A 27,199-nucleotide genomic window follows, 5' to 3' on the forward strand; every position below is an offset into this window, starting at 1 on the left:
GCGTCCACCCCATTGAGGCTGAGCTGATGCTCAGTACTTGTGTCGTGACTCCCTCCGTTCTGGTATAAACTTAGCCGCTGTATAGATTGTTCAGAAAGCCCCTGAAATGCCGAGACCCGACTTCGGAGAAACTAATCAGTTTTTCCATCGTGGCCGCATACACGCGGGGCCACGAATTATTAGTCTTCCAAACAAGAGGCTCGAATAACATGACCAGCGGAGTAACAATTGGAATATTTGGCGAAATTTTCTAGTGCGCTTGATTCGCTGCGACGAATGTCTTTCGGAGAAATAGCCGTCGCGGATCCGTCTTGTGATGCTGTTTGTAATTAAAATGAATGTATAATGTCAGAGAATCCATGACCATGTAGTGGTGTAATACTTAAGGCTATAGTCGATGATTAGGTGTCAAATGTAGCGGTGTGTTCACGCACGGTTTCTCTCTCCCATCTCTCTAAGACATAGCTATGAACTGAGCATGTACCGAACCCGTCCCTACTACCAAATCTATCCCTGCTCCACGGGACCGGGCAGCACCTCTCCAGGGTCATATACAACTCGGTAGGCACTATCTACCGGCTCCTCGCCTCAAACCAACACAGCTAGGAAGCCGGGGTGGTGTTGGTGGTTTCCCGAAGGCATGAAAAGAACGACAGCCCTTCTTCCTCCTCTTCTATAAAGAATTCATAATCATAATCCTCTCCCCATGTAACCAGACGCTCTTGTTTCACAAGGATTGTGCTGGGTGTCCGCACACCGTCTGGTAGGAGGCTTCTGATAACTAATCCGGGAGAGCTGGAACTAAGAGCCCTGATAGGCGCGAATTCTTTGGTTTGTCCGGGCCCGACTTCGCTCAAGTTATCTGAGATGTCGATGCACGTGTCCTCCGCCCACACGATATCCTTCGTTAGGCGGGCTTGATCGGTTTTGAACAGCAAGCGAAAGTTGTGCGTGCTGATCGTCATTTGCTCTTTCAGCGCCAAACCGGGCTCTATGATCGTATCATGTACACTGTCGCTGAAGGCATTCTGGTCGCCTCCTTCGTCTAGGAACATCGACATTCCGGCCGCCAGCCTCTTAGCCAGGTCGCGGGTATATCGCTCGCGATCGGACTGGTATTGCGGAGTTCTGGACCAAGCTTGGTAGGTCTGTGATTTCCAAACCTCGAAAGCTTCGGGGTTGAAAATCCCCTGTGCGTTTTGGAATTCTTTCAGTGAGTTCTCCATATCTTCGACGACTGGAAATGACGTGGGGGAAACTGGCTGCAACGAGTTCTCAAACACCTCCCACTTCATCCAGCGAAATATACAAGAACTGGCGACACGCCACGCTGCCACCTTCATACGAGCCGCCTGTGCAAAATTTGGCTCGCCGTTAAGGGCTCGGCTGAAAACCTGACCACGCTGAGGTTCCTTCCTGGCAGTAGCTAGCGCTTTTTGGACACGATCTTCATCCTCAAGGACAGGGCCGAGATGGTCGGTAGCCCACTGGGTGACCTGTACCACCCATGAACGGAATTCCTAGCCGATCTAATTAGCGTGGCAAACTTCGATTGTTGGATCTTCCACTTACACCTGCAAGTACTTCAGGCTTGATCAACTCTTTTGGTCCTGAGCGGGAGATTTGTAGAACCAGGTCATCATTGGTCCGTCTGGCATCTTCGAGTTCTTCGGCGTGCGTCGCCACCTGCTCATCTCGGCGTTTGAACTCATTCTTCAATTGACCGACTGTCTGGTCCAATAAAGTACTAAGACGCACCAGTTCCTCTTGGATCGACTGCTGGTCCTCTTCGGATAACCGATTGCCAGCCATTTATTTCTACCGAACTGTGTGATGAGATATTGGATTCGTTGGGCTTGCCGTTGGGGTTTCTGCTTGAGTTCGGGACTGTGGATAGACTGGTTTACCAAATGGAAGCATGCTCCATTTCTGCTTGTCTATCTGTCAGCCACTTGCAGGATAGTGCCGAGTAGCATGGCTCTCTCAAAGGTTCCGCTTTCATTTGCATTTCTTTCGCATTTCTTCATCCATTGTCTTCCTGCTGTTCGTCCCCTCGTTGGATCACGGTTAATCAAAAAAGGGCAGCATAACAAAGAGGCCCTCGAAAGCTCGATGCGTCTGTCATTGAGCCAATTCACTAGGTCTTCTCTTTGTAGCAATGAACATTGCTGGAAGTGATGCTATTATTGAACCAAGGATGGATTATTATTTCTCGTGTCACTACGTAGCTCCAGCGAATGCGTGATATCGGCAACTGCATGGTGAGTTGGACATACAGAACCTGCTGATTACGCAACGGAGCCCGGCGCCGAGATCTTCCAGTTGTACTTAGCAGGCTATGGCTCAGCACTCGCTGTGGCGTTACCTACTCCGTCGTGGTCTGGACGTCGCCGCTCAGTGACTTGATCAAAAAGAAACCCTGAACCGCCAGGAACCGGCTTCGGTGAACAAGGCCGTTCTCGAAATCGCGGCGGCACACGCGCGGAGCAGCGCCATCTCCCACCACGTGACGAGCTGTACCATACTTCCCGAGGAGAAGGACGTTGTCGTATGCCACACGCTGAGGGTTTACGGGTTGCCGGGGTGTGCGTTGTGCCTCCTGCCTATCACAGCGGGGATCACGCAGTCTGTAGTATGCCATCGCAAGACGGGCAGTGGAAGAATGCGGAGCGGTAGTGTGAACCTAGGAATGGATTAAGAGGTCGTGGTTTCGCAACTTGTCGACATGACGGTCTGAATAGACCTCATATCTCATAATGGAGCAGCTTGGCAGGTGCAGTTTATAATCTTTCATGAGATCTAAATCGCGAAACGCCTGCTTATTAGAATAGAAGCTGGGACATACAGGTCCAAAACAAATGAATTGATGAGATGAGGCTCGTTTTATTTCAAGAATGTTTGCGAAACACAATTGCAGCGGTCATCGTATCCCCAACTGCATCGTTAGGTCAATATAGGGGTTACACGGACACCTTTCAGTACTTATATAGCAGCAAGGTCGCTAGTCAGATTATAGGGTATTGTTTGAAATACTGTTCTACTTTTACGTAAGGAAGATCTTGCGTAAACCTAATATCACAGAGCCTTTCATCGAGGCGCTGGCTGGCAAGTGTATAGGGTGGGCGAGTCTGGGCCGGATGGCTCGGACTGCCTGATCAAGGGGTCTGTCATTGACAGGCCCGGCCTCTTGGGTGCATGTGTTGGAACTTATTTAGTCCTTGGGATCCTACGCACCGGTTCTGAAAACCAGCCTCCGAGTCCATGAGATGGTCTAGAACAACCCAATGCTTTGACCGAGCTAGTCCTGCTGCTCTCGGTCCTGTGGGTGAACTGAGTTTCGGGATGCTGTGTCAGCCACGCGACTCCCGGTTACGCTTAACGCAGCCCCGAAGCTTTAGCTGGCACTACTCGACGCCACGAACCACAGCGCCTGGTTGGTTTCCAATGTGATGTAAGCAAATAAGCCTCCTAGCTAGAAACCTTACGGAGTGTTATGCTTCTAGGGCATGGGCAAGGCGTCGGCTAGCAGCAACGGCTGTGCTAGCACGATGGCTGGATCTAGTCACACGTGGAAGTGCTCACGATGCCTTCATGGCAGTATATATATCTTTCGATATTTCCCTTTATTGCCAACATTCCTCATCACTCCACAATCCAAACCAGCCACAGCAACCAGCTTCACTTACATTCGCTAACACATCTCACACTCGCTATTCATTCATTCGCTAATCCACCTCTCGCTTAAGTCCCCTTTTCCCCAGTACCAACAAAACCATCAAAATGAAGACCACCATCGTCGCCACCACCTTCGCCGCCACCGCCCTGGCCATCCCCGCCCTCGATGCGCTGGTCCAGTGCCCCAAGAACACGGCCCAGCCCGACGGCAACCTGCCCGCGAGCGTCAAGGACTACGTCTCCCCCTCGCTACTGCTGCAGATCTCGGCCAAGGAGCCCAACAAGAAGTTCGCCGGCAGTGTCACGGCCGAGGTCACCCCGGGCGACAAGTGCACCATCTTCAACCTCGACATCCCCGTCAAGGAGTCCCAGGGCAAGGTCTGCAACTTCGTCTTCGACTTCCCCGAGAAGCCCACGTCCGCCCTCACCAAGGCCCGGGTCCAGGGCCTGGTGGCCGGCTTGGGCGGAGACCTGGTGGCCGACCACCGCCGCCCGGGCCCCGGCGGCAAGGAGGGCGAGCACACGGCCTTGGGTGGCGAGCACAAGCCCGAGGGCGGCGAGCACCCTCACTACGGCAATAACCTCCCGCGCCTGTCGTCGCCCCTCGCCTCCTCGCTCGACTACAAGTTCGACGGCCCCGGCAACTTCAAGTTCATCGGGTACGACATCGGCGTCGGCGCCGTCGCGGGCGAGACCACGTACGCGCACCAGCCCAAGTCCGGCCCCAGCCCGCCCAACCCGCCGCCCAAGATGCTGCCGGGCCACAGCTACGTCATCAACGCCGCCGACTGCGCCTTCCCGGCCAACCTGACCAGCGTCAAGGTCAGCGGCGCCCTCTGCTCCGACGACACCACCATGCGCTACGACCAGGGCTACCTCGGCACCTGCCCCATCGGCTTCTACGTCGTCTTGACCGATGCGAAGAAATAAGCACGAAAAGGGGTGGTGGCTTCTTCATGTTTTGGTTTTGCTTTTGTTGGTGTGGGGGTTCTCGTGTAACCCCCGAACTGGCTGACTTGTCTCGCTTTCAGTGTTTTTTTCTGCTGGTCCTCTTGGTTTACGGATTATTCATCGGTTTTCCTTTTGCAGTGTTTGCTGGAAGCTGTGGCGATTGGGTTCCGGCTTGATACTTGATTCCCCCTTACTGGAGGAGACGGTGGAAAGCTCGGCAGCGGGTGGATCCTAATACCAATGTATTTATGGCTTTACATACTTGCTTACGTACACTACTTTCCTCATTCCCGAATCCTCTTCAGAGCGCACAGACGTGAAATAAATTGGTGAAAATGTCGCCGTTGCCAGCGGCCAAGGTCAGCTTTAAGCCCGGGCACGACGTTGGAATACGGGACTGCTGGGTGTAAAGGCACCACCGGTCCGTGTGATCATATGGGCAATTACTACTTCCACCGGCGAGATCAGTAGTATACGGCTCCAATATTCCAAGTCAAACTACGGTCACATCCTACAAGCCTCGGATATAGTAGGACTAGGGTTATTGTTGCAAAAATGAAGATTCTCTAAAAAGGGCATCCGAATATGATCCTTGCACTGAAAGGTATTGGAAAGGAAACGCTGGACGCATACTGCCAGCATGAGCCGAGGCGCGGAATCCCCACCGGCACGGCCCCACCACGCCCGCATCGCATCCGGAGTAGCCCCGGAGACCACTCCGGGTAAGGAGATTGCCGCGTGCTGAATCTTACCTTGAGTGCGCGCTTTTCCCCTCACAGCTAGAGCCATGCAAGGCAAACAGACCATGCATTTTGGGGTATATAGTCTGGGTCAAGAGGTTGTCATGTTGTACCGTTTAAGCCGAGCGGGGTGCGTCCGAATCGGCGAAGGTGACGATGTAAACACTCTTCGAGCCTCGATCTCCGACTTGCTGCAATCCATTCCGAGAATTCATCTGAGGGGAGCAACAAAAATTAAATAGTGGAGAAATTGACCCTTGAATGGTTCGGTGTGGTCACCTCTGATCGGTACGCTTTGCATTCTAAAGGCTAACGTCTGGAAAAGGGGCAACAGCCTTCCGCCTGCGCACCCGCGGAGTCACCATCTTCTTGGACACATGGCTAGACAAGCCAGATGTGATGTCTAGTTATCTGGCCGTCGACGACGTAACTGAAGCTGATTACATCTTCATCTCCCACGCACACCTTGACCAGTGAGTATCCGATTGGCGTTTTATTCAATTTCCCACAAAACACGGGAGAGTACCGGTCACGACAACTAACCACCGACAGCCTCCCCGGTGCCGACCGCATCGCTATCAAAACGGGCGCTATCGTGATAGCCAATTGCGAAGCCATCAACTGCCTCCGGGATGCCGGGGTCCCAGAGGAGCAGCTGTTCCCCGTCCAAGGCGGCGAGCGTATCCCCCTCTTCACGAGCGAGATCCGCATCAAAACCAAGGAATACGAGAGTATGAGGAATCCCGGATTCCCCGGCGCTCCCCCGATGCCCGCCGAGCTCTCCGTGCACGTCTGGCCGTCGCTGCACTGCCTGATGCCGCAGGACCACCCCGAGGTGATCGACACGGCCACCGTCTACACGGGCGCCGCGTCGCCCTACAGCTGCACGCTGGACATCACGTCCGGCATGAAGTACGGCCTGCTGCGGATCGGGGACTGGCTCCCCGCGGAGAAGCTGACGCCGGGGCACCGCTCCTTTATCCGTTACGTCGAGGACCGGAAGCGCAACGTCTTCTCCCACTGCGACGGCGGGCAGCTCATGTTCAACTTCCTCGTACCCACCGCGGCCGGAGACACGAAGGCGCTGCTCTGGAGCGCGCACCTCGGCGGCTACGAGGCTGTCCTGCGGGCGATGCAGCCGAAGCCGGATACCGCCATCTTGGGCATCGCTGGCCGGGCCAACTTGGATGGTAGACCTTTTGTCGGTTCCGCCGCTGAGTTCGCCTCGAGGCAAGTGGGGTGGCTTGGAAATCCTGCTCAGGTTATCTGGTGCCTGCATGATGAAACGTAAGTTGGACCAACGGTAGCAGCAAGCTATTATTGTCATGTCTCCACTAACGGTATACATAATACGATAGCTGCATTCCTCCATACAAGATCGACACCGATGCTGCCACAGTGGCCGTTGAGAAGAGCGGAAAGACCAAGGTCTTACCTCTGAAGCATGCCGAAATGGTTTCATTGGGGTTATAAGTTTCGGTATTGAGTTAGAGTCGGTGACCGGGGGCAGAGCTCCATCAGCCGCCGGTGGTACTCCTGATGCGCAGTGAGCCATCGCAGCATCCCCCGTCGTTATAAACGCGTGCAATTACATACCGTGCTCTTAAATATCTCACTCTATATTATAGACCTCGGGATAGTAAGTCTGAGACGGACCCGGATCTGATATCACGTGCAGCTGTTTGTGGACCACACCGAACGTATGGTGGTTGTCAACGACGGATGCATAGTCTCGTGATTCTATTTCCTCCCGTACTTGTGGCGGTATGTGTTGGGGGTGGACTTGCGTGTGTCTCCATACTTAGGATAACCGGCAGGTATGACCTCTGCCCGGCCCCCGCCGGGGAACATAAAAGTGTGTGCGTCCCCAGGTCTTGTCTACACTCGCCCCGACATGATTAAGGGGAGGTCATGCATATTTGCTTTTCGACTCATACCAGCGCAGGCCAGCGGAAGAAAGTGACTCAAACCCGAGCAAACCCCAACACATACCGACTCAAAAAGAAGTTATTATGCCCTAATACGCCCAAAACTCTATATACAAGTGGACATAGCGTCCCCTCGGGGAAAAAATTGCGTAAAAGTCAGGGAGACGCATCACCACAGTTCAGAAAATAGATTCGCGTCGACTCCGCAGCAACAGGATTTTACTTTGATCAGCCCAAGAGCGTCTTTTCCTCGTTGAATATCACCAATGCAACCAGCAGCCATGTTTGCCGACGAGAAGCAAGCCAGGGAGCCTCCACGGGGAGGACCGGGAGCCTCGATAGGCGCGGAAGAAACAGATGCCGTCGAGTGGAAATTCGATGAGCAGATATTCACGAGTTCTGACTTCCCTGAGGGTCGACGAGAAGACTGGCTTGCGGTTTTCGGTGCGTGGTGCTTGGTCTTCTGCACGTTCGGCCTCGTCAGCTGGGTCTTCCTCGACGACTACAAGAAAGGGCCGCTGGCGGCTGACAACCCCGGTGCCGTCAGCTGGATCACCAGCCTCCAGGCCTTTGTCCAGACGGGCGGCTCGGCATTGGTAAGTGCCACTCACTCCAGCACAATAAACCTTCCCTCATGCTAAGGTGTGTCGATGCAATCAGTGGGACAGGCTGTGCGACTCCTACGGCCCGCGCTGGCTCTCCTGATCGGCGCCCCGCTCTACCGCTGCGGCCTGATGATGCTCTCGCTGTCAGGCGAGCACTACCAGACCTTCCTCGCGCATTCCATCGTCGTCGCCCTCGGCTCCGGCGCCATCTTCACGACCAGCCCGATCTCGACGACGTCGTAATTCTTCCGGCACCGCGCTCCGGTCTCGGGCATCGTCAACTCCGGCTCCTCGCTCGGCGGCATCGGCATGTAACAGTTCACGTTGAGTAGATGACTAGTTGGGCCGTTTAATGCAACTCGAGATAATACTACTGATGAACTTGACCATCGCGTCGACCACCAACTTTCTTTATGTTACGTACGGGGAAGGCCAAGTGAGAGGGGAGCAACGGGGGTGAATCGTGTGGGGCCGGTGGGGGGATCTAGATGACCCTATCTCATACCCCTGACTCGCCACCTTGCATGCATAACTTGATTTCCATGTGACAAATGTAGTTGCACCGAGTTACTTTTCGTTGGCTCTGACCTGCCTTACTCTCGTTCAACCAACTTCTCTCGTGACGACAGCAAGCAGCCCATACAGATAGATGTCTCCCCTCAAGGTCATCATCGTCGGCGGCGGCCTCTCCGGCGCCTGCCTCGCCAACGGCATCCTCAACCGGGCCGACGACGACGGCGCCAGCCCCATCGACGTCACCATCTACGAGCGCGGCACCGAAGCCTCGAGCCGCGGCGGCTACCAGATCCGCCTGGGCGCGCACGCCCTCGTCGGCCTCCGCGCCTGCCTGACCGAGCGCCAGTACGCCGACTGCCTCCGAGACTTGCCACGGCCCCTGATTCAGCAAGGGACTATTTACACGGCGTCCTCCAACGCGAAGATGTTCGCCGCGGCGTACCTCCCCGACGAGCTGCGTCCTTCTGTTGGGTCCACAACGGCCAAAGGCGGCCTGAGCAATGCGGAGAAGCCGAGCGACTACGACGAGGACCAGGCTTCGCTGTTTGTCGCCATGGCTTGGGTGGACGGACCGTCCGCCGTCGAGGCATCCAAGGTTAAAGACAAGAAGTCCTTGATGCGCAAGATGCTGCAGGCATCCGGGTTTCATCCCGACTACTTGAAGCTGGTGGATGCGCTCGATCCCCAGGAGATCATGGCAGCACCTTGGAGGCAATCCAAAGCCGACACGCCCGTCGACTGGAGGCACAGTCTTCTGGCCGCCAGCAAGACTCAGTCGGACCCGCGCATTGCCCACCCGTGGGTGTGGTTACTTGGCGATTCGATGCACGCTATGCTCCCTTACAGAGGCATGGGCGCCAACCAGGCCATACATGACACGGCCGATGCGCTCGGCCCCCTCCTCGAGCTCGCGAGGAAGAAAAACGCGGATGGTCGCGTAACGGATGAGGAAGTGCGCCGCCAAGTCGCAGTTTACGCGAATGCCATGATACCTCGAGCCTTTGAATGGGTTAGAAAAAGCGCGGCTCAAGGGGTAAGTGGACCAGCCAGTCGCATGCAATCAGGAAGTTGAACGCTAACAAGAAATGCAGCTACCGGATCTGGAAAGCTTCAAGGGGAAAATCATAATTGCTTGTGTCCGTGTCGTGCTTCATGTGGTCGGTGGCTTCATGGGTGTGTTGAAGATGTTCGGCTGGAAATCCACGGACGACGCACCCGAGCTTCCCTAGAATTATATTCAAGGAGTCGGGTGATTACATGAATGGTATGGTCGTTTTATTGGATGGAATATCGAACAAATGAGATACGTCTCTCGAGAAAGCCTTGCAGAGCTCGGCAGCGTATCCGATAGTTGAGCCGGCATTTCGCCCCCAACGCAACCGGGTCTACTCGGCTAATGTGAGTCCGATTCCCCCTCATTCTTACACTCCAGAGTTAGATTTCCTTGCCATCGTCGCCTCCTGGCACATCTTCCTCTCTTCTATTCTTTTGGTTTTCCTGCTTTAGATATTTGCAAGTCCCTGGACTACATTGGTCCTGGTACGAACCTTCGCAATGCGGCTGCTTGACACCACCAACCTCAAGCTAACCTACTTCACTGAAGGCCAGCAGGAGCCTTACGCCATTCTATCCCACACATGGGGCCACGAGGAAGTCACATTACAAGAGCTTGAACAGTTCCACGATGCCGTTACCCAAGAGTCGCCACTGGCTGGCACCATCTCCTCCCGGGCCGGCTTCCAAAAGATACAAAGCTGCTGTGACCAAGCTCGGCGCGATGGCTTGAGATGGGCCTGGGTCGATACGTGCTGCATCGACAAGACGAGCAGTGCAGAGCTGTCCGAATCCATCAACTCCATGTTCAAATGGTACCAACGATCCGACGTGTGCTACGCCTATCTGGCCGACGTATTAGTCGACCCCCAGTCGCCCCCAGAATGGTTCGCTGAGGCGGACTCCTCCTTTCGTGACAGCGCATGGTACACGAGAGGCTGGACACTTCAGGAGCTAATCGCCCCGCGGCAAGTCCGGTTTTACGACGGCGCCTGGAACATCATCGGGCAAATGACAGAAGGCTCGAGACTCTGTGAGGTCGTCAGTCAGATCACTTCCATCCCGCCCGCCTTTCTATGCGGGACTCCCCTGTCCCGGGCATGTGTGGCGAAGCGCATGTCTTGGGCGTGTGCCAGGAAGACTACCAGAGAGGAGGATATTGCCTATTGTCTTCTTGGGATCTTCGATGTGAACATGCCCTTACTATACGGGGAAGGACCCAAGGCGTTCTATCGTCTGCAAGAAGAGATCATCAAGCGGACGAACGACCAGACCATCCTAGCTTGGGGTGACCTCCCGTCAGACGGAGCTGATTCATCAACTCAAGACGGGCCAGTAAGTGCCCTCGCAGATTCGCCAGCGGCGTTCCGTCAATGCGGAGACTTCGAACGGAACACGACCTTCACAGGGCACCAAAGGACTCCTTTTCAGTGTACAAATCGGGGAGTACAAGTCAGGCTGAGAATATACAAGCTGAAAATCTCCGCCAACAAAACTTCAACCATCGCAGCCAACCTGGACTGCTTTAGCTGGCGACGTCCGACTCATTGCATCTCCATCATCATTCATCCAATGATTGGGGGCCGCTTCAACCACGATTATCACGTGAAGCGGATGCAACCGAACTTCACGGGGTCCCCTAACGGTACGCTGTATCAGAGAGGAAACTCGTCTCTGAGTTTCACCAGTTATGAACAGAGGTCTCTCAGGCAGTACTCAAGAACCGTCAACATTGCGACTAGGCCTGAAGACAGCCAGCCAGGCCCAATACATACGATCACAGAACATCGCAGCAAGACTATTCAGCTCGATCTACCTGACGGATATGAGTACGTGGTAAAATACATTGATCCAAGACTAGGGATCAGTACCAATCCAGAAAGAGGCGGGAAATCGTCATTGCATGTCACGTTTGAGAGCAGCGGGCGCTGGCCGTACCTATCTCCAACGGCGTTCTTCCTCGAGAAATGTGTCAAACGGACACCTATAAGACCAAGTTCGGTTCAGCTCTTCATACAAATATCCCGCCCACGATCTCTATTGACATCAACCGAGAACGCATCGTTTGGGGTTATGCTCATAAGAAGGGCCTACACAGGCCTACAGCCTTTCGATTGTTTCGAATGTTTCCAGGCTGTGCCTCGTTCAGGGTCAGGACCAATCCGGCAACATTCATCTAGTCCGGACAGCCTGCTCGATGATCTCAAAACGTATCAGTTGCTAGAGGTTGCTGGCCACTATTACATGCCCCCTGAGGAACAATTTGAATCGCCCAATCCTAGGCCCTTTGCGGACGTTTCATTTTCTGGCATTTTTTACTCTGGATTTGTGAATCTGGAAGATTTGGCAACGCTCTACTTCAGGATCGATAAGCTCGAGATCGGTAAACCGAGGAGGAGCCTACGGCGAATGCTGCATTCGATAACCGCCAATGCGTGGATCGGTTATGATATAGTCATGTGGCGGTTTTTCGTCCCCTATGCGCATGTCGGCTTCATACTGGGTTTTGCCTACCTAATAGTTGAAAGCATGATTCCTTGCGAAGGAAAAACTGGTTTGATGGCTTTCACGTGGACCCTTCCGGTTGTCTCCCTTCTTTTCGTGGCCAGGGATGCCCATGGCCAGGATGGCTTCTATATGAGAGTTTGGCCTACTGTCCATATCTACCTTTCACCGGCTAGTTGTTTCATCCTCCTTTGTAGTACTCTTCTTGCAATACTAACGACTACTGGGACCATTGGGCCGGCTTGTTGAGAGGAAATGACACCACACTAGATCGATATTGTTTTATTGAATATACGTATTAGACTTCCTCCTAAGTGTCGGTGTACATGGGCCCCTGATCGAGCGGCATAGTGTCGATGGAGATGGAATGCCGGGCCTTTACGTCGGCTAAGTTCGTGTGGGCTAATAATTGTTCAATGGGTGCTGGTTGCAAGAACCAACTGTCTTTGTTGGTTGTTGGTGCACCAACCACCACCCGTATCGTATGTAAGCACCAGGGTATGCCTTTTTCTACCGGCATACCTTTACCCTGCGCCCCAGCCAACACGGGGTGGGCTGGGCACTTTCATGGGGGTTGCCTTAAATCTGGCTTACCCCTCCCTGACCGCAGCCCCGGCCTGCGATGTCTCCGAGATGGTTATGGCAGTTCCATCCGCTAGTACCGTGTTCAGCTTGACGAAGTTGTCGCTGACCAGACCAAAGTGGCCCTGCCATCGTCCGTGCCCACCCCCCAGGCCAGGGCCCTGAGGAGGCTCAAGTCGATCTCGATACCCGAGAACTTGGCAACGCTCATCGTCAGGGCGTGCCTCCGGTTTGTGGTCATGAATGCTATACTGTTCTTGTTGGCATATTTACCCAAGTTTACCAACAGGCCGGCCGTGTGTCAGGTTAGCCAAGTTCAATTCCACACTTGGTATCGATGCAAGAGTAAGCGAGAATTAAGGTTGACTCACGATAATGGCAACATCACCTTCCTCTCCCGGCTGAACGACCAGCTTGATACTGGGCCGCGCCAGTGCTTGGAACCGAAGCGTGGCATTCTCCCAGCGAGGGTCGTCATCGCCAAAAACACTGGAAGTCTTTGAGAGCTGCGGGCCCAAGTCGGCAGCAATCTCTCCAACGGAAAGATCTCTTCGCGAGACCTCGCAGGCGCCGTCGAGACAAGTGGCCTGGGGAAATGCTGTAGCAAGGCGTAGCACCAGTGCGAAGCAACACGAGAGAATGTAGATGAGTGGGGCCATATCTGACAGCCTACCTAATCTATGGTTATCGAATTTGTATGGATGGTGTGATAGTCGCAAGGAGAGGGCGGTTCATTGAGGAGCCAGTCTCATGGATGATGATCCTTATAGGGATATTTAACGCGGCACCCTTGGGCATGTCGTATATGAAAGTTAGACAGCTATCAATACAATAGGCTAGAGGTAGCACTTACAGAATCACTCTCGGCTCCTAATTGGTAGCCTAGTATGGTTGCAACGTTGGGGCTGTCTCTGTTATAACTAGACAGCACCTCGCTACAGAATGGCGGAACCAACAAGATTAAGCCCCGAATGCATACCATACATTGCTTACTGGCACCCCTGTCCAATCCCATACCACCACAAATGTGTGGATCAGGGGCGCAGCATTGCCGCTGGCTGAATGGGCTAGATTCGCCTTTGGGGGCCGCTGACGATATATTTGATCGGGGCTTAAGGTTCTTTAGAAGAGTTGGCTCAGCCCCCTTGCTTTAGTAGACTCGGCCATTTCCTCTCCTGTATCCTTTTTGACGCGACCGTTATAGGAATAGTAGGTTCAGGAGGTGGTGTCATGCCAAGACAATAAGTAAACGTGATAACGAGAAGAGGCCGGTGCTATTGCAGCGGCGGCCAGTGGTATAGCTAGTAATTGCTGAACAAGTACTCATGCAGTTAGCTCCTAAGTTGATGCTCGTTTGCCTGGCTTGTGTGCTGAGTTCAGGTAGCGTAGCTCGTTGCGTGGAGGGGCAGATCTTTATTAATAGAGCTGTGCAGCAACCTAGGCCTCTATGGGTGTGACATAAGGGGGACAAAGACAGCTGTACAGCGTAAGAAGTACGTACTATTTTACGCCCGTAATATAAGTTAACGGTTCTTTCATTAATTAACTTAGTAATAATTAAGCGGTTTTATTTTATTACATCGCTTTTATATAATATTATATTCGTAAGGGGTAATATTAATTTAACCCTCCGTCACCGAATTTAATTATTATAACTTCGAATAATAAACAGCTATATATAATAATCCGGAAAAGCACAAGAAGGATATATACTCAGACTACAAATTGCCGTGTTTTCGGTGATGGGATCCTTTTATTTGCCGGTCGAACTTCTCAATTAGCCCTCATTCAACTCTGGGAGCACAGTTTGTAGCCAAGGGATCGTCCCGTGTTCTCCGTCAAACGGGATATATGAAAGCAATCGTCCGTGCCGCACGAGCAGAAGAGACACCAACACGCCCCTGGCAACCCATTATATATCAACCCAGGGCAGTACGTAGGTGTGCCATGTCCACATGGTCCACGAGAACGTCCTGGTCAGATCGTGCACCATGGCGCGCCCTCCCTCCCATATCGTCCTGCACTCGTTCTCTCGAAGTTGCTGGTATCGTTCGAACGTCTGCCTCAATGCCGTGGTTGATAGACTATCCATATGTGCTTTTTGAAGCAGCCAGTGCACTAGAACAGCCGTCTTCTTGTCGGCGTGTTGCCAAACGTCCCCGAACGTGACTCCGGGGCAGATTGCGACATCAGATATTGCTTCCGCGTACATGTCCCTATCTTCAGGTGTATATCTTGTTCGGGACACTGTCGCCTGGGGTAACGGGGTGAGGGTCACGAAATGGACACAGTCCCCGTTACGAATGCATTGTATCGCAGTGCCTGACCTGCGCGATTCGAATAGGACCTCTGCTTCAACCTGAGGCGTCCCGGTGTATGCACGCCCGAAGATTCCATAAAACTTCGAGGACATCGGGTTCTCTTCATGCAGACTGGGGAGACCGTCTGGCCACCAATTTCTGCATTATTCTTCTCGTCTCGCTATGAACGCCATCTGCGCCGATCACGATCGATCCCTCAATGGTTGACCCGTCCCTTAGTTGGACGTTGACACCGTCCGCGTTCGTGAGTATTTCTACGACTTCTGTGCTCGTTTTGATGCAAGTGTCGTCCTTAAGGTTTCTCCATACTGCACTGGGAGGAACGGATAGCCGTGGCTGCGATGAGAGAATCAGTTTATATACTTTACGCTTGATTGGAAGCCCCTTTCTCAGTTGCCAAGGACAAGGCGATTACGTACTTGGTTCGCATAGAGTCCCAAAAATTGCTGGTAGTCAGCACCTGTCCATCTGTGCCGGACGTTCTTTTTTTCCAGTGAAATTCGAGTGAGACCTGGAGAAGGCCAAATCCGCAGAGGTACGTACGACCTTGATTTCCTCATCTCTGATTCTTCTGTCTACATCGACAGAACGAATAAAAAAGCTGAAGAACTAAAACGCGATCAGCCCCCGCTGCACTACCATAACGGCTGCATTGTCCGCATGATCGACTTCGGCCCGGACGTGGAGTCCCCGATGCACCGCGCCGTATCTCTCGACTATGGCATCGTGGTCGACGGCGTCTTCGAGCTCATACTCGACTCGGGGGGAGAGGCGGATCATGCGGCAAGGGGACGTGAGCATCCAGCGTGCCACGGTCCATAAGTGGAAGAACATCACAGGGAACGGCACCATGCCGGGTCGAATGATGTGGTTTCTCCTGGACTGCCATGATGTGTACGTAGATGGTAAGAAGATGGAGGGCTACCTTGGTGACTTGGCGAAGGAGTATGTAGATCAGGGTGTCTCGAAGTAGACCTTTGATGATGTGCCTCGTACTTCGCAGAATACAATGTATATACCATCCCTCTATCTACCATAAATATATGAACAGGCTCCTACACTAGCTACATCATATATTACGTGGGTGAGGTTTATCAGACATCACGATCTGCTTCGAGGCGAGTATTACAGGTCGTACACGCATACCTTGTGCGTCTCACCGTAGAAACTGTGAACTATGTAGCGGACTGACCGGCACGAGGATAGTAGCTATTCCATCTACAGGCTGATTACCCAGCCATCTTCGATAATGTGGCCGGCTGCATTCGTAATACCTCCATTGCCCGAGCATCTCCTGATAGCGCGCCAGACGCGGGGTTTTCGACCTAGGTTAGGCAGGACAGGCGGCCACCAATGTCACACAGGAACCAAATTCATCTCGAAAAGGTAGATTAAAGGAGGGGTCTGTGTATGGATGGCAAATACCGATGAGCTTACACCTCCCTGAGTCCGAGAGCAGCTTGCATGAAGCCCGCTGTAAGCTCGCTGTTGATTGCTGGGATAGCACTGGTACAATCTGCATGTTGCCAACGTTACACTGGCATAATTTGGTGTACACGAGACTCTCTCTGGTAGTAACATCTGTCGGTACATGGAACATGGTAGAGATGGGTGTGCCAAGTCCGAAGAGCAATCAGCGAGAGTGTGTCTGACCGGTATGTTACCTTCATAGTTGCATATGCTATAACTCTGCATCACACGTATTGTTACCATATTTACAGGGAGTTCGAAGGAACGACAGCCTATAAGGGAAACTGCCAGTACTCTCGACGAATCCTGCAGTATGAACGGTGTAAATGGTGAGGTGCGATATGCTGCAAACGGTGCACAGCACCTCCAGGATGCGTCAGCTACTGTTCATGATGCTGCGGCATTGATAGATGGCTCAGATGAGTTTCAGGACGATGATTCAATCTGTGTTGTTGGCATGGGCAAGTCAACTTGGAACTTTCAAGGAACAAAACAAGAATAATCACTGACACACGTTTACCAGCCTGCCGCCTACCAGGGGACATCCGGTCGCCCTCGGATCTATGGGACTTTCTCGTTCAGAGGAGGACGGCCCAAGGACCAGTGCCACGGGAGAGGTTCAACGATGCAGGAGAAAGTAATCCGCAAAGCATATGCAGCAGCTGGGCTTGATTTTGACGGGACAGACTTTGTCGAGTGCCATGGGACCGGGATGGCGGTTGGCGACCCCATAGAAGTGGAGGCCTTGCGAGCATGCTTTGGGCCTAGGGAGCATTTGCCCCTGAAGATCGGATCCGTCAAGTCGAGCCTCGGACACAGTGAAGCAGCCAGCGGACTGACCTCCTTGATCAAGGTTGCCATGGCGTTCGAGAACGGCAGGATCCCCCGACACACGGCGTCAAGAGTCTAAATCCGAAGCTACATCTTTCCAGGGCCAACATGAGCGTGCCGTTGACTGCGGAGGACTGGCCTCGACATCTTCGTCGTGCGAGCATCAATAGGTGAGTAATTATACGCCATGTATAATGTCTATACGGCTGAGGTCGATGCGAGGCTTTATCCCTACAGCGCGACCTTATCCAGTGACCAAGATTCAGAGCTGGCGATGAAGAGGCTGGCCGGGTCTCTTTACCAATACGGGTACAATCTTGCATGGAGACAGGTCAATGATCTGGGTAACGAGGACATACCAGTCCTGCACAACCTCCATCCATATCCTTGGAACTATTCGGCAGGCCTTTACTGGCACGAGCCACGCCAGAATGTGGAACTGCGGAACAGAAAGTAGCGGCGCCACGAGCTGCTTGGCTCCGCGCAACTCGCAGGCAATGGCATTGATTGGTCGTGGCGGAACCCGTTACAGCTCCGAGAGGCCTCATGGTTATCTGAGCACCGGATCGAGACGCAGGTAGTATTCCCGGCGACCGGTTGCCGGGCAGAGGCTGGAGGGCGGCGGATGTTACCACTTGCGCAATGTGGCGATATCCTCGGCCCTCGTCGTCCGGGCCGATGACGACGAGGTGGTGAATAACAGGGCGGCAAAAGATACTACGGAGATCCACACAATCCTGTGCGCCAAGAAGATCTCAAACAGGACTACTTCGCGTGACTGGTTCGAGTTCTCCATTTCTTCCTGGTACGAGAAGCTTGCCAACCGCGGTCTCTGCTTCGGGCCGGCGTTTCAGGCCCTTGACAGCCTGCGGACAGACGCCAACCACGTACGTACCGATGCCATCTCCACTACCAAGACCATGACCCGGGCTCCTGGACCATTGCGAGACTTTCGGAGAATGGAGGTATTAAAGTCGAAAGTGACACGTGCGGCCCGTTCGACGCATTGGTGCTCGACCAGAGCTTCGATTCGAATCAGTTTTGGATACAGTCAGGCGATCATATTCGTTCCCTCTTGAGCGACACCGGCGTGCTGGTTGCCCGCAGATCGGATTCCGCCTTACTGGCCTTGTCTGCTGGCCCATACCTGGTCGCTGAGGTCGGAACAGACGTCATCGTGGGTGTAGGGCAGAGCAAAGTTGTGCCGCCTATCCGGGGCAAGGATGTGGCACTTGTAGTGAGTGGTGACGTTTCCATCTTGAACATTTAGATTGGGTGAGCTGAGACTAATCTATCGTGCGCAGTGCCAGACCCCTTCACAGGCAGTAGAAGCCTTCGGGGCGGCTCTTTCTACTCACTTATACGACATTGGAGCAGCCCACGTGTCGGTTACACCTCTCGATAGGATCGAGACAACTCCCATCTCACCGAGCACCCTATGCCTGTCTCTGCTAGAGCTGGAGCATGAGTTCCTCGCGACGATGAGCGACGTTAATATGGATCGCCTAAAGTCTCTCCCGAACAGGGTGTCGAACTTACTATGGCTCACGGGCGCCAACATGCTGGGAGCCCCGAACCCCGATTTGACTCTTTCAAGCGGTCTGTTGCGCGCGTTGGGTCTGGAACAACCATCGCTGCGATTATCCGTCCTAGACTTGGGCCCCCTCGATGGCCTTGAGACCCAACCCACATTTGGAAACATTGAGCGCGCTCTGACCGCCTACGACGAAAATTGACGACAAGGAGTTCATCCAGGTCGACGTCTACAGCGTGAGCGGCCATGTCGAGACCAAGTCAGGCACCGCGGCCCTAGAGTTCTGCGCGCCGGGGAGTCGGTGCTGATCCACGCCGGCGCCGGTGCCCTCGGGGCCGCTGCCATCAACCTCGCCAAGATGGCGGGGGCGACAGTGTATGCGACGTGCAGCTCCGAAGCCAAGCGTCGTTATCTTGTTAACCAACTTGGCGTGCCAGTCCAGAATATCTTCAACTCGCGGGACACTTCATTTGCCGAGGGGATCAAGGCGGCTACTGGTGGACATGGCGTAGATCTGGTTGTCAACTCCTTGGTGGGAGATTGTATGCATGCCAGCTGGGACTGTATCGCCGATTTTGGCCGCTTCATCGAGGTCGGGAAACGCGAGCTCGTAGATGCGGCCAAGCTGCAAAGTGAGTCAGTATACATACTCTGCGCACACACCTTTGACTCTTCATGGATCTAAACTCGTTGTCAGTGTCCACGTTCTTGAAGGACACGACCTTTACCGCGTTTGACTTGAGTGAGCTCTTCTACCATGAAGACCCGTACTATCGAGATATCTGGATTGCGTAAGCCCACCGACCCCCCCTGACAGAACTGGACTGATGTTGCGTTTTAGGAAAACGAAAGTGGCCCTCGATCTTTACTGAAGTGGTAAGATCAAGCCCGGGCCAATCACCACGTACGACGTTTCCGACATCTCCTCGGCTTATCGAGCCTTTTCTGCAAAGGATAGGATCGGCAAGATAGTGGTCTCCCTAAGGAATCCCAATAGCTTGATACCGGTAAGGAGCTCCCCCTAATTACCCATGAAGCTTCAAAATGACCATTCCACTTACTTATGCTAACCCGCATTGGTCTATGTAGGTCGCCCCAGCTCGGTATCGTACTGCCTTTGACCCCCGGAAGATATACCTGCTTGTCGGGTGTCTCGGCGGCCTCGGCATGATCTCCGACGTCGGGTACCTGCACGAGAACCCGGACATCGAGGCGCTCCTGCTGCGCAAGGGCTTGCAGCCACTCGGCGAGATGGAGTTCTTGCAGGTCGTCGACCTGGGCCTGTCGGGTGCCGGTGGAAGCGGCGGCAGCGGCCATGACAACAATACCAGAAGTCTCCGTACCGCGCATATGCTTACGGGCTTGGAGTCGCAGGCCTTCCGCAAGCTGGCGGAGCGGGGCTGGGACGTCACGGGCGTCAACATGCTCGACCCGCGGTCGTCCGTGTTGGCCGTGGCTGAACAGGAGGCGGGCGGCATGTCCTCTGGAGGTGCGCAGCAGCTGTAGGACACTCCGCCGTGGCTCACAGGCCTCTCGCCCGCCGTGATCCAGGCTCTTGCCTCGGAGTCCGGGGCTTCGACGCTGGTGGATGCCATCCTCCGCGGTGTGCGGAAGCGTTTCTCCTCCTTGATCCTGATGCCGCTCGACCAGATCGATGATAGCCAGGCCTTGTCCCAGTTCGGCGTAGATAGCATGATTACCGCCGAGTTTCGTACGTGGATCTGGACTGCCTTCAAGGTGGATATTCCCTTCCATGACATCATGAGCCAGCAGAAGACGCTTGCTAGTTTAGCCTATGCTATTAATATAAGATTATAGGTTACGGTATAGAAGGAGTTTTATATATGTAATTAATTATGCTACCAAAATGTTTCATGATCATCATCCATCATCATGCAGAATTAAACTCAAAAACACATTACATCCGTGCTCTCATCAATGGGTATAGACAGCAACCAAATCTTTAAAGGTTCATAAACAATGGCATGAGAAGGCCACCAGCAACCAAACCGACGACTCCAGACTTCATCTGGTTGGCCGCGGCCGTCACCACCGGAGTGGGAGAGGAGACGCCATCCGTAGCACTGGTCGATGCCGCGGGTGTGGTGGCGGACGGAGACGATCCGTCAGACTCGCCGGCAGAGGCGGTAGTAGCCGACGACGGGGCGGGCTGCTGGCCAGCATCCGTGGTGGGCTTGCTGCTTTCAACGGCAGAATTAGCATACGTAGCGGACGGGGCAGGCTGCCCGGCGTCCGTGGTAGGCTGCGCAGTCTCCGCGGCAGAGGTGGGAGCTGCGGTGGCGGTGCTCGGCGGCGCCGGGGGAGGAGCCAGGGTGGAAGTTGCGATCGCTCTGCCGTTTTCGTAGTAGACGGCAATAACACCGGCCGGGCCGGTGGTGACGACCGAGGTAATGCTCGGCGGCGGCGCGGCGGTGGTCGGAGCAGGTGCCTCAGTGGTAGGTGGCGGCGCAGGCGCCTCGGTAGTGGGCGCGGGTGCCACAGTGGTAGTAGGAGCGGGCGGCGGCGGCGGCGGCTGCACGGCCGTGGTGGGCACGAGACCTCCGGTGACGGTGGGGATGGCGTAGGGAGGATCGAAGAGACCGAAGCGGTCGCAAGCGGCGCAGGGGCTGGCCCAGGCGCGGATCTTGTCGGGGGCAGCGAGGATGGGGTCGCAGCGCGAGTCCGTCATGGTGGCGATGGCGGACGCCTCGGCCGTCTGCGGGCAGTCGGTGCCGAGGTCGCTCAGGGAGAGCTGTTGCGTTGCCGTGCCGCCCACGATGGTGGAGACCTCGGACAGGTCGAAGGCCCAGATGGCGCTCGTGGCCGTGGGCTGCACGGTGGCGCCGTCGATCGTGTTGGTGCCGTAGATGGTGGGGATCAGCATGTACACCGACGGAGACGTGCTGTAGGGGCGAGCGTTAGTGACGGATACTAGGCGGGAGGCTCCTTTGTTACAAGTAAGGAATGAACATACAAGGTGTAACCCATCGCCGTATCAACATGAGTAGGGGGTATGTGAAGTCATTGTTGGTGGGCCAGAAGAACAAGTTCACCGTGCCGGCGGACCTAGGAGAGGTATTAGCAATCGTCCATATTGATGCATCGAGCGCGCAGTCGGATACCTACATGCTGCAAGTCTGGTCACAGGAGTTGTGGGTTATGACAGGAGGTGGGGTCGTAGTCGTGCATGTCGGTGTCTCGGTGATGGTGACGGGGATAGTGGTCTTCTTCGTAGTGGGAGCGATGGTATAATGAGGCACTGTGACATTGGCGTGTGATGTGGTGTGCTTAGTGCTGGTCTTGATCACCGTGCTGATCGTAGTGTTGGTGCAGTACGAAGTCAGCGTCGTTGCTAGCGTGCTCTGCGACGACACTGGCACAGCGCTGTAGCCCTTGCCGGTCTCGTGTGTTGTGTAGACATGAGAAGCAGCTGTTGACAGCGTTGTCGACTGCTGTTCGGCAGTTGATATGTTCTGGAACGGCGGGGGCTGTGGGTGGACGCCTTCGTTATGTTAGTTAGTGACTGGACACTCTTCAAGTGATGGTTAGCTGCGCTTCGCTTACCATAAGAAGCGTCTGCGCCCAGCACCAGTAATCCCACTGCGAGGGATGATAGTCTTGAGGCGGACATGTTAGGCGTAACTGGGGTATGCAGGAGGACCGATATGATTTCGTCGCTTATACTATCCAATGGCACCGAAACGAGCGTGACCCAACAATGAACAATACCGAGAGTGGAAGATAGGCCGACGATGGGATAGCAGAGCAGGGCAGAACAGAGCTGGAAGAGGGACGAGAATTATTAATGGCATTCAACATGCAAATCCTTCAACGCACGTCTGTGGCTGCCGAGCTGACGCGATGTTGACATGGCACACAGCCAACCGAACGATATTGTCTGTCGCATTTTGGCCGCTAAGCGAGGCCTTCATGGGATGCAGGCAATTTGCCTGGGCGGAGATTTTGTTCCTGCGTGGGAATGCCGTCATGCCGCACTTACCACCGTCCCCAAAAGGAAAGAGAGCTACAGCGGTCCAGAGGCTAGGCGGGTTGTCGGCCAACGAGCGGGCACTAAGGGGCAGGGATTCCCCGGTATTACCAGCGACCCGTCGCCCTCATTGGGCTGGACGGTAACGAGGAACCGAGTAAGCGAGCGTTACAGGGGTCGAACAGTTGTCCATGACGTGACGGCCAGCAACGTCGCAATAGGATTAGCAATTTTTGGAAAAACCTGAATTGGGACCGCACCTGGGCTAATCAAATTGACGCGATCCGGATGGAGACGAAATGGAGTAGGAAAAGGGCCCCAGTAGCCAAGACTGCCGATCGCCCTATCCACTCCGGAGGCCAGTCCATGCCTCTCGGCCTGTCGTTGCCGCTCTGCGCTCCAATCCATAGGAATCATCGGGGCAAGCAGTTGACATTGTCTTTCTCAAGTGCGTGTTCGCCATGCTCGATTGCAAATCTGGACGGTCGCAAAGTTTTCGACATGCTGCTCAATGCGCCGAATAGCATATTTGTCGTACTCTCCTGGGCCCTGGGATCCTTGGCACTCGACGGAGTCGACGGAGTCAGTGTAGCCAGCCCACGTCGCCCACGCATACCCAGAGACCACGAATTCCCGAAGCCATTGGTAGTAGGGCCCAGCCAATACTTGTGAATAACCTGAAATCCCCTTTCTTTGCAGAGCTCCAATACTGATGCGACAACAGCGAGGGCAACGATGGGCCATGGAGTACTTTCCATGTTCGAGTAGGCACCCCTGAGCAGGATGTCAGAGTCCTGGTGTCCACGGCATCGCCCCAGTCAATGGTCGTCCTACAAGAGCTTGGCTGTTCTTCGTCGGTCTTCGCGGATGTGCCACCCAACTGTGCGGTATCCAGGGGCACATTGTTCAACCCCAAAGATTCATCGACTTGGTTAGATGCTGGTCAATACGGTATCAATGATGGCCAAGTGGGTCTCGAAGCAAACCTGGGGTACTCTCAGCCTGCGCAGTTCGGCTTGGATGATCTGGCAGTAGGTCTCACGGGTCCGGTTCTGAAGAACCAGACTGTCGCTGGCTTTGCAACAGCAGATCCCTTCTACCTGTGAGTCGTTCGAGGATTAGTAAAGGCCACCATCCACGATTGAAGGCATCATGGCTAACACAGTGTCGCTCAAGTGGTATCTTCGGACTGAATGGTCAGCCAGTGAACTTAACATCCTTGAGCAATGAGTTAGCCCCCTCTTTCCTCAACACGCTCAAAGACCAAGGGCATATCCCAAGCCTGAGCTGGAGTTACACAGCTGGCGCTCGTTACCGTAAGTAGTCATGAACAGAAACACTTTGCCGATGCTCCTGGATCGCTAACAGTAGATCTTGACTGATTGGAACAGGCCTGAAGCAGGTATATGGCCAGCTCATCTTCTCGGGCTACGACACTTCGCGCTTCAGCGAGAACTCGGTATCATTCACCATGGCCCGCGATCTCACGCGCGATCTTGTGGTCGTCCTCCAATCCGTAAGCTACAGCGGTGGGTCGAATTCCGACACCCTCCTGTCGGAGCCCATCGACATATTCATCGACTCAACGGATCCGAACCTATGGCTGCCGCAGAGCGCGTGCGATGCCTTCGAGAAAGCCTTCGGCCTCACGCTGGATGATGCCAGCGGCCTGTACCTGGTGAACGAGTCACACCATACACAACTGCTGGATTCGGATGCGCAGGTCACCTTCCGGCTGTCTGATGTGAAATCTGGCGGAGACACGGTGAGAATCGTGCTACCGTACGCCGCATTCGACCTCAAGGCCGAACACCCGAAGGTGCGGAACACCAGCTACTACTTCCCACTGAAGCGCGCTGCGAACGCGACGCAATACACGCTTGGTCGGACATTTCTTCAAGAGGCGTGAGTAACCATCCGTTCTTTTCCCTTATCAGTTCAAGTCCAAGACTGGGACTGCAGCTTTGGGGTGTCGCAATCGCTGACCACCAATTTTCAATAGATACCTGTCTGCCGACTACGAGCGCGGCGTTTTCAACGTCTCGTCGTGCACCTGGGTCGAGGGTTCCGATGAGAACATCGTGACGATCACGAGCAAAGACTCCTCGGACAGCGGCGATCCCGGATCCAGATCCAAATCAGATACTGGATCAGGGCACTCAAAGTCGTCACTCGGCGGTGGCGCTATAGCTGGAATCGTCATCGGGGTTGTGGCTGCCTTGGCGCTTATCATTGCCGCCGTTGTCTTCTGCAGGCGACGGGAGCGAAAGAAGGCCTCATATGCTGCGGAAGAGCCCGAGCCGGACGAGTCCATGTTGAAGGGCCCGGTGCACAACTCGCATGTGCCCAGCGGGCTGCCGATCAGACATCCCTCGGCGCCGGAGCTCGACGGAGACGTGCCCCAGATCTACCAGCTCCACGGTGACTCGTCATCGCAGCAGCAGCAGTCGCAGCAGCAGACGACTGGCGGGAGCAATGCGAGCGGCCCTGTAGAGCAGCCCGACCCCATCTACTACGAGCTCTCGGGGGCTAGCCACCTGGGCCCAGCCCCCCGGTCCAACACAACGGGTTCGGATCGAGTGTCCCCCTTTGGCACTGGCTCGTCGCCTGCCTCGCGTAATATTGAACCGGAGAGGATGTCGGTGAGTGATCGACCGTCACCTCCGTCGCCGGCGGTCTCGACTATGGGCACAGAGGGTTTGGAAGCATCGTCGGATATTGTGTCGCCGACAACTCCGGTCACTCGGTGGTCGCAGCCGTGGAAGCGGTCGTAAGGGTGGTGAATATGGAATCTAGGATACCTTAATCGTAATGACATTTTACCCAGACTTCACTTGCAACAAATGGCAGGGTTCTTGCAGGGCCGTGCATACTTCTTGGGGCGCGTCAACGACCACCTACCGAGAGGTGCCAGTTCGAATTCAACTGGGCCGGGCTCCAAAGACGTCGCATGGCACCGAAGCATGTTTGGCGTAGAGGAGGAGACACGAGTTTTGCAGCCATGACACAATGTATGAGCCGTAGCGCAAGGCCTGGGGAGCGATTCCTAGAGGGCTGAGTCGACGGTGGGGTCGGCACCAAAGCGGGACAAGTTGGTGTGTGTCCAAGAAATTTGGCGATCTCGAAAAGTTGTTGGTGGGTCTCTCGATCCGCTATCCGCTCTGGTCAGCGCTAGCCCAGAAACGAAAAAGTGCGGAACCTTCCAACTTAAAATCAATGACCAAGAACGACCAGGCACGACGGGCATGGCTTCAGGGAAGGGCGCTGGTGATATTCAGTGGTCTTGGCACCGTCAGGCTAGTCCCAGATAGGATATGTCAAGAAGGAGATACATCAGACTTGAAGCTGACCGTGCTATGTCGGTCTCAGCTGTCTCTAGTGGTCTGCCATTATAGATCATCCCAGCCATATTCTCCAATTTCTGCAGCAATCAGACGTAATGTGCACGAGATGAACATCTGCACAAACAAATAAGGCATTCTGATTAGTGACGTGCCTTCGAGGATTATGCTCTATGCGCTCCGGTGTCGCCTCTGATATATCTTGATCTCTAACTCCACACACACCAAGTCGTCAACGTCCTTGAAAAAAAGAAAGCCAGTGCACCGGAAAGAACGAAGAGATACGCACCTTCATGATGCCGAACGCCACGAAGAACTCAATTTGGTCGCGGTGCTCACGGTAGCCGTCCGGGTAACGTCGTAGCCACTACGTCCACCATCATCTCCAGAACCTGAGGTGGTGTCTTCAGTCCCATCCATGACTTCAACTGAAGAGGGTTGGTTGCTAAGAAGTATAGCTACAAGTCGTATCGGAGGCAAAGATCGTCTCAGGAGCAAATATATACGAGAGTGACGGTATGTGTTGTGAGGTGTAAACAAGTTCCGAACAATGTTTGGATGTGTGAAGTGCACGACGGTCCGTCCTCTTGTGGTCTTTATATGCCACAACCTTGTAGGAGAACTGGTGTTCTTTTACCCCTTTCCAACCATTTCCTGTGCCCTGCATACACTACAATTGGAACTGGCTGACTACGATACAATTTCGAAATAACTCTGGAATACTGGTGCCTCACTCTTCGCAGGTAATCCTGTCATATACGACAGTATTATTTGGGAAATAGGAAGTGGTCAAGCGTCACTGGTCCGATGAGCATGAAGTGCTGTTCGGGATCACCGAGGTAGTAAGACATTTCCACCAGCTACTTCAAACTACACGGCATGACCCTCGTGGTATGTGTCCCTCAGATGACAACTCAATTTCGATGGTAAATCGACCATGGTATTAATAATCAGTCTATGTTGGTGGGCAAAGGGAAACGAGGGTTAGATTAGGTATCAGAGCGTCAATGTTACCGACCGTCTTTGTTCTTTCTGATTTGGTTGAGCCAAGCTGAACTCGCGATGCGTACATCAGATACCGGTGTGGACTGGAGCTAGATGTCCTGGCCTACCGTTGCATGGTCTCTGTCTGGGATAAATTGGTACTTGAGATGTAACT

At 54.1% G+C, this 27,199-nt stretch overlaps 12 protein-coding genes across 12 annotated transcripts; 8 read left to right on the forward strand and 4 right to left on the reverse strand.

The window, feature by feature from the left end:
• Positions 1 to 602: 602 nt before the first annotated feature.
• Positions 603 to 1,812, reverse strand: PG986_001206 (uncharacterized protein; the record flags this gene model as incomplete). Its single annotated transcript, XM_066837428.1, has 2 exons — positions 603 to 1,496; positions 1,573 to 1,812. The coding sequence occupies 2 exons, from the start codon at positions 1,810 to 1,812 to the stop codon at positions 603 to 605; spliced, it is 1,134 nt and encodes a 377-aa protein (XP_066706321.1).
• Positions 1,813 to 2,365: 553 nt separating this feature from the next.
• On the reverse strand, positions 2,366 to 2,755 carry PG986_001207 (uncharacterized protein; the record flags this gene model as incomplete). The annotated part of the gene is made up of 2 exons (XM_066837429.1): positions 2,366 to 2,683; positions 2,744 to 2,755. 2 exons carry the CDS (start codon positions 2,753 to 2,755, stop codon positions 2,366 to 2,368), a joined length of 330 nt encoding a protein of 109 aa, XP_066706322.1.
• Positions 2,756 to 3,780: 1,025 nt separating this feature from the next.
• On the forward strand, positions 3,781 to 4,605 carry PG986_001208 (uncharacterized protein; the record flags this gene model as incomplete). Its single annotated transcript, XM_066837430.1, has 1 exon — positions 3,781 to 4,605. The coding sequence occupies one exon, from the start codon at positions 3,781 to 3,783 to the stop codon at positions 4,603 to 4,605; it is 825 nt and encodes a 274-aa protein (XP_066706323.1).
• A 661-nt stretch (positions 4,606 to 5,266) lies between these two features.
• PG986_001209 (uncharacterized protein) lies at positions 5,267 to 6,839 on the forward strand (the record flags this gene model as incomplete). Its single annotated transcript, XM_066837431.1, has 5 exons — positions 5,267 to 5,348; positions 5,406 to 5,496; positions 5,675 to 5,839; positions 5,919 to 6,653; positions 6,725 to 6,839. 5 exons carry the CDS (start codon positions 5,267 to 5,269, stop codon positions 6,837 to 6,839), a joined length of 1,188 nt encoding a protein of 395 aa, XP_066706324.1.
• Positions 6,840 to 7,575: 736 nt separating this feature from the next.
• On the forward strand, positions 7,576 to 8,142 carry PG986_001210 (uncharacterized protein; the record flags this gene model as incomplete). Its single annotated transcript, XM_066837432.1, has 2 exons — positions 7,576 to 7,890; positions 7,963 to 8,142. 2 exons carry the CDS (start codon positions 7,576 to 7,578, stop codon positions 8,140 to 8,142), a joined length of 495 nt encoding a protein of 164 aa, XP_066706325.1.
• A 406-nt stretch (positions 8,143 to 8,548) lies between these two features.
• PG986_001211 (uncharacterized protein) lies at positions 8,549 to 9,644 on the forward strand (the record flags this gene model as incomplete). Its single annotated transcript, XM_066837433.1, has 2 exons — positions 8,549 to 9,448; positions 9,507 to 9,644. 2 exons carry the CDS (start codon positions 8,549 to 8,551, stop codon positions 9,642 to 9,644), a joined length of 1,038 nt encoding a protein of 345 aa, XP_066706326.1.
• A 325-nt stretch (positions 9,645 to 9,969) lies between these two features.
• PG986_001212 (het domain protein) lies at positions 9,970 to 10,930 on the forward strand (the record flags this gene model as incomplete). Its single annotated transcript, XM_066837434.1, has 2 exons — positions 9,970 to 10,803; positions 10,877 to 10,930. 2 exons carry the CDS (start codon positions 9,970 to 9,972, stop codon positions 10,928 to 10,930), a joined length of 888 nt encoding a protein of 295 aa, XP_066706327.1.
• A 1,633-nt stretch (positions 10,931 to 12,563) lies between these two features.
• Positions 12,564 to 13,214, reverse strand: PG986_001213 (FAD-binding domain-containing protein; the record flags this gene model as incomplete). The annotated part of the gene is made up of 2 exons (XM_066837435.1): positions 12,564 to 12,806; positions 12,927 to 13,214. 2 exons carry the CDS (start codon positions 13,212 to 13,214, stop codon positions 12,564 to 12,566), a joined length of 531 nt encoding a protein of 176 aa, XP_066706328.1.
• A 2,322-nt stretch (positions 13,215 to 15,536) lies between these two features.
• On the forward strand, positions 15,537 to 15,849 carry PG986_001214 (uncharacterized protein; the record flags this gene model as incomplete). Its single annotated transcript, XM_066837436.1, has 2 exons — positions 15,537 to 15,669; positions 15,716 to 15,849. 2 exons carry the CDS (start codon positions 15,537 to 15,539, stop codon positions 15,847 to 15,849), a joined length of 267 nt encoding a protein of 88 aa, XP_066706329.1.
• Positions 15,850 to 17,364: 1,515 nt separating this feature from the next.
• PG986_001215 (polyketide synthase) lies at positions 17,365 to 20,529 on the forward strand (the record flags this gene model as incomplete). The annotated part of the gene is made up of 10 exons (XM_066837437.1): positions 17,365 to 17,610; positions 17,786 to 18,064; positions 18,136 to 18,414; positions 18,482 to 18,823; positions 18,921 to 18,959; positions 19,010 to 19,343; positions 19,409 to 19,502; positions 19,586 to 19,718; positions 19,801 to 20,200; positions 20,240 to 20,529. The coding sequence occupies 10 exons, from the start codon at positions 17,365 to 17,367 to the stop codon at positions 20,527 to 20,529; spliced, it is 2,436 nt and encodes an 811-aa protein (XP_066706330.1).
• A 145-nt stretch (positions 20,530 to 20,674) lies between these two features.
• Positions 20,675 to 22,342, reverse strand: PG986_001216 (uncharacterized protein; the record flags this gene model as incomplete). Its single annotated transcript, XM_066837438.1, has 3 exons — positions 20,675 to 21,614; positions 21,838 to 22,213; positions 22,276 to 22,342. The coding sequence occupies 3 exons, from the start codon at positions 22,340 to 22,342 to the stop codon at positions 20,675 to 20,677; spliced, it is 1,383 nt and encodes a 460-aa protein (XP_066706331.1).
• Positions 22,343 to 23,424: 1,082 nt separating this feature from the next.
• PG986_001217 (uncharacterized protein) lies at positions 23,425 to 25,704 on the forward strand (the record flags this gene model as incomplete). The annotated part of the gene is made up of 5 exons (XM_066837439.1): positions 23,425 to 23,801; positions 23,876 to 24,015; positions 24,091 to 24,604; positions 24,702 to 25,469; positions 25,527 to 25,704. Coding segments are annotated over 5 exons (1,977 nt in total), but the record flags the coding sequence as incomplete, so codon positions are not given.
• Between the last annotated feature and the right edge of the window lie 1,495 nt (positions 25,705 to 27,199).

The sequence above is a fragment of the Apiospora aurea genome (genome assembly GCF_038362705.1).
Source record: "Apiospora aurea strain CBS 24483 chromosome Unknown utg000001l_segment0_segment0, whole genome shotgun sequence".
In the NCBI taxonomy this organism is placed as follows: domain Eukaryota; kingdom Fungi; phylum Ascomycota; class Sordariomycetes; order Amphisphaeriales; family Apiosporaceae; genus Apiospora; species Apiospora aurea.